The sequence below is a fragment of the Etheostoma spectabile genome, chromosome 19, assembly GCF_008692095.1.
Source record: "Etheostoma spectabile isolate EspeVRDwgs_2016 chromosome 19, UIUC_Espe_1.0, whole genome shotgun sequence".
NCBI lineage: Eukaryota > Metazoa > Chordata > Actinopteri > Perciformes > Percidae > Etheostoma > Etheostoma spectabile.
In genome coordinates, this window is record NC_045751.1 from 6,290,145 (window position 1) to 6,299,605 (window position 9,461).

Sequence of the window (9,461 nt, forward strand, 5' to 3'; positions counted from 1 at the left end):
GACCATGGAGCTGAAGCCACCCAAGTCCATACATGACGCATACGTGCTGCTGAACCTCGGGGACTCCGTCACCACGGACCACATTTCTCCTGCCGGGAACATTGCCAGGAACAGCTCTGCGGCCCGCTACCTGACCAACAGGGGGTGGGCGTCCTCACTGCTTTCAACATTTCATCCGAGCTTTAAAGGGGAACTACCGTTTTTTTTTTTCAACCTGGACCCCATGTTCCCATGTCTTTGTGTCTAAGTGACTGATGGGAACTACCATCTCTAACATGGGTCCAGTATTAAGAGAGATCGCTGCAATCGGCAGCGGGGGAACAAGCCACAATGTTTAGTTATCAGGGCAACTGTCCAGCTTGTGTTTACCTTCACAAAAGTGCTTGTTTTGCCGCTGACAGACTCAGATTATTATTATTAGTGTCTGATAACATTTTGGACATGATCCCTTCTGAGATAGACCTTTAAAACATCTCTAAGACCTTTCTGTTTTTAACAGAAACGGCTCTGAAGTTGCTAGCGCTAAACCCACCAGACTCCATTCAAAAAAGCAACACTTTTAATTCAATTCAGTTTTATTTATAGTGTCAAATCATAACAAACGTTATCTCAATACACTTTACAGATCGAGTAGGTCTAGACCACGCCCTATAATTTACAAAGCCCCAACAGTTCTAGTAATTCCCCCAAGAGCAAGCATTTAGCGTGACAGTGGCGAGGGTTTTTAGGGAGAAACCTGGGACAGACCCAGGCTCTTGGTAGGTGGTTTCTGACGGGGCCGGTTGAGGGGGGGGGGGGGGGGGGGGGGGAGTGATGAACAGTGGCAATAACCGTCACTAGACTTAGACTACTTCTCTGATTTAAATTTCAGTTCAGTTTATATAACCCACTGAACAGGAAATGGTCCTATCTAGTTTTAAATGTGTCCTTTTATGTCCTTCCTGTTATCACAGTTAGGAGGCGCCGTGTCCGTCCATTAACGCTCTTTGTCTTCCGACAGTTTGAGCCCCCGGGACTACAACTCGTACGGCTCGCGGCGCGGCAACGACGATGTCATGGCCAGAGGGACGTTCGCCAACATCCGCCTCTTTAACAAGTTCCTCAACAAGCAGGCGCCCCAAACCCTCCACCTGCCAACCGGAGAAACGGTCAGCGGGCAGCACACCTCTTACCAAATCTCATTCAAATGTTTAACCCCATTGACCTGCAACTTTGGGTGTTTTCTGGGCCGAAATTTGGACAATTTGACAAGTTTTTGTCCTACATTTTTCTCCGTGTTTTTGTAGATTTTTTTTTTCCAATTTTTTTGTCACTTTTATTACGTTTTTGTAGTTTGTTTTAACCAGATTTTTCTCACATTTGCCTTTTTTTTTATCACTTCTTTTTAACAAGTTTTTGTCCCCTTTTGGCGATTTTTCTGATTTAGTTTGGTCACTTTTTTCAGCGTGTTTGCTGAATCTTTCCTGCGTTTTTGAAGCTTTTTTTTTACTACATTCTTTGGTCATAGTTCTGATTAAATAAAGGTGGAAAGGCCCCAAATAGTTCTTATGTAAACGGGTCAATTTGACCCCCCGAGGACAACCGGAGGGTCAAAGACCTCAGGGTTGCCTCGCGTCGTGTAATCTGGACGAGCTGTTTTTTTCATGGACTAACTCTTGCATACTGTGCCCTGTTTGTCCAGCTGGATGTGTTTGATGCTGCGGAGAGATATCGGCAGTCCGGCGTCCCTCTGCTGGTTCTCGCGGGCAAGGAGTACGGCTCGGGCAGCTCCAGGGACTGGGCGGCCAAGGGCCCCTTCCTGCTGGTGAGGGTCAACATGTTCTCTCTGGTCCAGCTACAGTTAGCACTGAGGTTTAATGAGATGGAACACATGGGCATTTTGAGACCTTAATTACAGCGCCACCGTGTGGCCGATTGGGTTCATATTTCTATAGAAGCACATGCACACCGTTTCCACTTATTCCCCCAAGTTTCATATGTCTAGCTCATATGAATTGAGCTAGACATAGCTCAATTGAGCCGACGCAGCAGACAACAAACAATAATAATAACTTAAACAGACATAGACGGGTTCTGCCGCTTTGGTTTGACCCCTAATAATAATAATAATAATAATAATAATAATAATAATAATAATCATCAACAGACTGTAGATGATCCGTGATCTGAACGGATTTAATCACCCTGACTTCTAAACGTCACTATTAGCAACATTTGTCAACATGCATCAGACGACTGACAATTAAAATCCCTCCGATTAAAGATTTAATGAAAAGTCTACGCAACGTCATCATGTTGAGTCGATTCTGAACCAATCGGCTCAGAGGCCTGCGTTTCCCAGCATGCCCTGGGTCTTCCAGTTGGTATAAAAAAAAACAAAAAAAAAAAAGCAACCGCGCGGCGTGCTCAAACCTGCAGCCGCCTTGATCTCGTGAGGTCATCGTCGCCCACGTGTGCATAATCAGAGCGAGTGGGACACAAATTTTACCCAGCATGCAGCAGCCGGTGATCGATCTGCATAGACGTGGCTCATCTCCAACGAGCCTGATGCTTAAAAAAAAAAAAAAAAAAAAAAGTCTTAGTATCGAGTGACTCAGTAGTCACGAGCAAAATATTCAAATGTCTCTTTATGCAGATTTGTATCAAGAACTTTAAAAAAACAACAACAAGGCACTCGTCACACTGGTGAGGATCAGGAAATACGCACTCATATTTTGCAAGTGAATAAATCCATCTCATTGGATGAAGTCTTCTCGGCATGTAAGGAAACTCATTATCAGGTCGAGAGGGTGAACATGTAGACTCAGAAACAAAAAAAAGTAAGTAAGTGAGACTTTTTGCTAAAAATGGTTTTTGGAATTTAATTTCCAGTCCTGCATTTAATTCACAATAGTCTAGACCAGGGGTCTTCAACGTTTTCCAGGCCAAGGACCCCCAAACTGATGGCGAGATGGAGCGGGGACCCCCTAATTATATATATATATATTGTATAAAACTGGTCCTATAGTGCCATGTGTAAATGTACCTTGTTATTGTGCATTCAATGCTAACATACTCAAATAATACACAGGTTCATATATTCATGTTTTTATTTTAAACATGTGCGAGGCCCAGTGAGTAGGGTGGGCATATATAAAAAAGTCTAATCAACCAAAACTTTCGCGACCCCCATGCAGTACCCCCTGTTGAAGACCCCTGGTCTAGAACAATTAGTCTAGTAGCCAGCCCGCAGAGCCCCATCGTGAACCCGGAAATGCTGAGTACACCAACGTGTTATCTCAGAAATGTGTAGTACGGGTCCCCAGCGTACGGGAAATGACGAATGCTAATTTTCATATGTCGAGCAGTAGCAGAATTAGCAGAATCGGCCAGATCGACAACAGTTTTTGCACCGTGCGATCACTTTCTACAATACTGGAGTGGTTTAAGAGGTTTTAGGGGATGCTGAATTCAATGTTGGCACTTTCAGACTTCAAAATGGTAATTCTATAACAAATGTGGATACATTTAGACACATTTTATAAATGTCTCGCGTGATGATGGGCTGTCAGGAGACGTTGCACACCTAGAATCTGGAAGGGGGATTGCTCTTTCAGTCAGCTCAGTCCGTAGGGAGGTGGGTTGGGAACCGGAGGGTCGCTGGTTCAAGTCCCCGTTCGGACCAAAGTACTGAGTGTGGACTGGTAGCTGTAGAGATGCCAGTTCACCTCCCGGGCTCTGCCAAGGTGCTCTTGAGCAAGGCACCGACCTCCTCCCCCCCCCCCCCCCCACACACACACTCACCCTGACATCTCCCCATTAGTGCATGTGTAGGACCTGAGCGTGTGTGTGTGTGTGTGTGTGTGTGTGCGTGTGCGTGTGTGTGTGTGTGTGTCAGGCCTGTGTGTATTGTGTAATAACAAAAGAGGGTACATTGTAATTTCCCCGTTTTTTGATACCCCCGATCAATAAAGGAGTATAAATTATAAATTAAATTAGACCTGTAGCAAACACTGTCCCGAATGCTACAGCAAGCGACTCATAATGTCAAATTAGTAAACTTAATTCATTTTGTGTTGCTCAATCGATCCATGTTCTGCCGCTTATCCGATTCAGGTGTTAACTGTCTTGTCAGGAACTAGTGTTGAATACTGCAGGGAGTAATGACAAATGTAATTTAATAATACATAACTATAGGCCTTATTGTTCCTATTGATTTTCCATTATGTGTTCATACTTTCGCAGTTTAGTATGAACATGAAGCGCCTGCATTCTCTGTGATTTTAAACCAAAGGGTCTTTAAAAGTCTTATTTTTAGGTCTGCGACCTTGGGATACATGTAGTTGTCAGCATTTTTTTTTTTTTAAATAACATCTTTACTAAACTTTTCTATCAAAGGGCACATACAGTGTAAAAGAAGACAGACATTAAGTAAAGAATAGAGCCCTCCTTTTAGCCCCCCCGCAACTCCTTAACAAAAAAAGCAACAACAACAAAAAAACGCTAGACAGCAGGAAAAAAATACCATAAAATAAAATAAAGTAGAAGGTTTGCACACTTGAGGTACACTTAACAGAGTCAAGGTGAGGTACTGTAGCCATTGCGTGTCATCTGGAAATAGACTTCGAGATCTCGGACCACGCTAGACCACAGAGGCCTTTTTGGTCACGCGACGAGCCGAATGAACCCGCGGGAGAAGTGTTTTTAATTGGTGACCAATGAGCCGCTTCGTTTTCAGGGTATTAAGGCGGTTGTGGCGGAGAGCTACGAGCGGATCCACCGCAGCAACCTCGTCGGGATGGGCGTGATCCCCCTGGAGTACCTGGACGGAGACACCGCCGACGGCCTGGGGCTGACCGGCCGGGAGCGCTACACCGTCGTCGTCCCCGAGCAGCTCACGCCCCGGATGATCGTCGACGTCAAGGTTGGTGGTTCGGACGGAGCAGGGACCCGATTTGTGCCGTCCAGGTCGCGTCGTCATGCTGTGATGCTTGATGTTGTCTGTCTCTGCCGCCGCAGCTCGACACCGGGAAGACCTTCCAGGTGCGGATGAGGTTCGACACGGACGTGGAGCTGACCTACTTCCGCCACGGGGGCATCCTCAACTACATGATCCGCAAGATGTCCGAAAACTAACGGGCCGAGCGCGGCGGAGAGCCGGAGCAACGCGTGTCATTCCCTAATTCCCAGCTGCAATCTAACAGGAAGTCAGGGTAGGGAGTTCATGTAGCAGTTTACAGAAGAATAACGTCCAATCAGTGTCCAAGTACGGCCATTTGTAAAGAGCTCATTTACAGCCAGAAACCCTGCTATTTTTGGAGAGATGGATATATATATATATATATATAAGTTGCAGATGTCATTACAATGTGGGTCTTACATTTGTCTTTTAGGTCTTTAGCAGTTATGTTTACATCCACTCTCTAGAGCTGTTATGATTCAAACTGCAGTGCTCAGTCAGTAGTACTACGTAGTAGGTTATCCTGTCAACCTCAAGTAATTCATTCCACCCCCCCCCACCCCCCCATAACTGTGGGAATGTTCACCTTGTAAATATTGCGTTGGGTTGCTCTATCTACGTAATGCACGGGGATCACAGTGAGCATGGGTTAAAGTGGAGGTCTTGTTGTTAGATGAGTTTTTCCCCACATGATTTAGTATGTTTTTTTCATTCTCAACGGTCTCCACCAGCATCAGAGACCACGAACCGGCCAATCGCAGGAGCCGTCGTAGGCCCTTAAAGCAGAAGAAAGCCAGTCTACTTACTGTGCATCTAGGCACAGGCCGGTTACCGGTTACCTGGTGTACCAAAATTTGGAAAAGTCTCGCCTGTAAAACCACACACAAAAAAAAAGGTTCAGTCCTACCGTTCCTAAGGTATGAGCTGCACAGAGAGTGCAGTTCAGAACTCCCTCTCTCTGCCAGTGAGCGGTGCTTTTAAAGCTAAAATACGTTGTGTTCCATGGAAAAAAAGTAACCCATTTATAGCCGTCATTGCAATACTGTGAAACTGCGGTCTTTGGACCTTCAGTAGCGGCATAGAGCGGGGGTCATGTGTAGTTCCTGTGCATGAGGAGACGACGTAGACACGTCCTCCAGTTAATAGTTTGACACTGTTCCACCAATCAGCAGGGGGCAGTGATGTGCAATACACGCAGCAAAGGCAGGGAAGACAAAAGCCTGGGACCATGGATCAAAAGTCCACAGCCATGCCTGTGTCCCTGGTTAGAAATGACTAAAAAGACCCACGTTGTAATGACGCTGAAATCGTTCAAAACAAGGACCAATGTTGACATTCAATAATGTATTGTTCACTTTAAACCAACGCGGATGAGAAGTCCTTGATGTGCTCAGAGATTCAGCTCTCCCGTGACTGGGGGGGGGGGGGGTCTTGTAACATGATGTAAAGCTCCTGTATGGAGCACGTGGGGGGTTGTTAACTCAGGGATTATGTGGGTTATAATATCGGTGGTGCAGGACCTTTTTTAAAAACAAAGGAACACTTTGAGTGTGTACTATTAAAGCACGCTGGTGATATACTTTCACACAGTAATGGTTATGTTGCACATCGCTCAGCTGTTTCCATCCCGACGACCCCGCCACGGGCTAACGGTAACACGCCCGTCGGTTCTTCAGCCATTCCAAACGTCGTCATGATGTTATTGACTGCCTTAATAACTGCATATATGATCGCCTTGATTCCCATGTTTGTTCCCTGCCCTTTTACCTAAAACACTTATCATTTTGATCATCAAGTGCCACACGCTGTCTGAATGCATTAACTGATTACCTGGCAAACCGAATAAAATGTGATTATTTATGTTTTTTGTGGTACTTTTCCGGTCATTCATTTCAGCATCCTTAAGTTTTAATGTGTATTTTAATTGGATTTATCTATCATAACTGTACTGTGCCAGCACATAGTCATCTGCAAGACTGCGCTGGCATGCTTTTTTTTTTTTATTTATTTATGTTTTTTACACTGGAGAATATGAGCCAACCTTAAATAGTCCACAAAGCTTTGAAATTCCAGAAATATGACTCCGGCGGTTCGTACTCTGCTGATCCCGGAGTACTCGCGGACTATTTTTTTGCTTGTTTTTGAGAAGAAAGTGAGTTTCTAAGGCACTCTCTACCTACAGAAGAAATGGAAAAACCCTGGGAAATTGGGGCGGGGCTAACTCTGTGTTGTCTTCCTGTCGACCTGCAACTTTTTTTTTTTTTTTTGGGGGGGGGGGGGGGGGGGGGGGTTGAAATTTCAACATTTTGGTGTTCTTCTTCTACACTTTTCTTGACGTTTTTTGGTCAATTTTATTCCTATATTTTGTCGCTTTTTCCAATGTTTCCGATGGGTTTTTTGGGGTCATTTTCGATTTCGTTGGTCACTTTTTCAGCATTTAAACAACAAAAAAAAAAAAAAAATGTTTTTCGTTGATATTTTTTCTCCGTTTTTGTAGGCTTTCTTTCAGGATTTGTCACTTTTTTCAGCTCACTTTTGTCATAGTCCTGATTATAGAAAGTGTTTTGTGAACGGGTCAATTTGACCCAAGGACAACAGAAAGGGGGTTAATCCCGTGCTACTCTAGATTGAAGTACTCTTTCCTTTTATTACTGGAGTATTACCAGATTTTGCAGATTGACTATTCTCATGTCCATTTCCTGAAGTCATCCAGCAGCCTCTCCTCTGTGGGATCTTTGCTCCGCGGTTCAGGTTTCACCTAAAACACACAGGGATGAATGAAGCCGGTGTGGGGGAGGAGTGAATTTGACATAAAGAAAAAAAAAAAAAAAGCCAGCTGGACGTGTTGCCCACAGGCATGACCCACACACACACACACACACACCACACACACACACACACACACACACACACACACACACACACACACACCACACACACACACACACACACACACCACACAAAGACACAGCAGAGGCCGTGCTGGACTTGCAAATGTGCATTTGAATTATTCAAAACCTTTGAAAACCACACAGACTTCAGTTCCCTTTAAGTCCATTGCTGCTGCTTATCACACATTAGAAAACCCAACCGTAGCCTTTTAAGGGCACCCGAGATTTAGCTCGACAGGGTCAACGTGAACACCCACATAGAGCAATACCCGTATGTATTCTTTAGGACAGGATCAGGCACTCCTGGATAGGAGGGGGTTGATTTTCATTTCTTTAAACCAATCCCAATCCTAATGCTGCGTTCCAGGCAACCCCGTAACTCGTGTTTTCACAACCTTCTACCCGTAAAAGTGTCCTGCAACGGCAGTCAAAACCCGTGACTCACTACCCGGGAACTCGGACCAGGTGGTCGTACTCCCGGTTACGGTTTGGACGACACACACATAAATAACAATGGCGACCCGTGTTGATGACGCTGTGAGGAATAGAAATAAATATATATATAGGCAACGTTAAGTAATTCCACACATTGTAATTAAAAAAAATACACTTATGATTGTGTACTGTTACAGGTTAAGTTTGTTCAATGAAGCCCAAAATGTGTCGCAGTCTAGTAATTGCTATTATCAGCTAGCGGCTAGCTGACGCTAGTGGTGACTTTACGTGGCTTGAAGTCATAACCCGCGAGCATAGAATATTAAATGAAGTGAACTCTTAACGCGACACAGTAACGTGAGCCATTTCAATCCGCTGATACGTGGTTACACCTCATTACCTCTTACCAGTGGATCTCCGTGTGACCGACATTAAGTCTATGAGATGAGTCCTCTGAGCCTGGGGATCATGGATGTTGCTTACTTTCATGGCAATCAAGTTGTGTATAAATACACTGGAGCATATAATTATCAGGTGTTATTAGAACGGCTTAGAAACACTAACAATCAAGCCTAATAATCAGGATAGAAGATAGTAAATAAGTGAAAATGCATGTAAATGGATGTGCTCAAGGGTCAAGTGTATTACACTTGTCATACCAGAATGAAGTACTTCGTCATTCATGTGATCAAATGCCCTGAAATATGAGTATATGTGAAGATAAGAGCTCAATAAAGGGAACTGATAGAGATTACCCAATAGCGTGACATATCATCATTCAGATTCATGGGCGTTGAAAAGGTGACTCTGCCAGATTATATTGATGAAATACTGAATAAAAGACAAGTATGCTAGATATTCAATCTGCAAACTCCATCTCGTTGAGATTTAATGGCATGTTAAGCTTTATATATACATGGTAAAACAAGGGTTTCATCAGATGATTAACCCTCATGTTGTCCTCGGGTCAAATGTGACCCAGTTTCCGTTTTTTTGTCCAAAGAAAATGGGCCTTCGGAATAAACGCTGGAAATGTCAACATTGAAAACAGCACCCACAACATTGAAAAAGTGCTAATGATGTCTCGTGGTCGACACAAGGGTTAAGAAACGCGACTTCAGGTCAGCAAAACAATTTCGTTTTCCACAATGAGAATAGTTCTTTGCATCATTTATTCAATACAACTCATATCATCC

The 9,461-nt window shown here is 44.1% G+C and overlaps 1 protein-coding gene across 1 annotated transcript in view; it reads left to right on the forward strand.

Annotated features, from left to right (window-relative positions):
• LOC116707307 (cytoplasmic aconitate hydratase-like) overlaps positions 1-6,798 on the forward strand; it is a 32,311-nt gene extending 25,513 nt beyond the window's left edge. The window contains 5 exon segments of the mRNA XM_032544624.1: positions 2-144; positions 1,001-1,148; positions 1,682-1,804; positions 4,718-4,903; positions 4,999-6,798. Coding sequence (XP_032400515.1) covers positions 2-144; positions 1,001-1,148; positions 1,682-1,804; positions 4,718-4,903; positions 4,999-5,115 — 717 coding nt within the window. The 3' untranslated portion in view covers positions 5,116-6,798.
• The last annotated feature ends 2,663 nt before the right edge of the window (positions 6,799-9,461 follow it).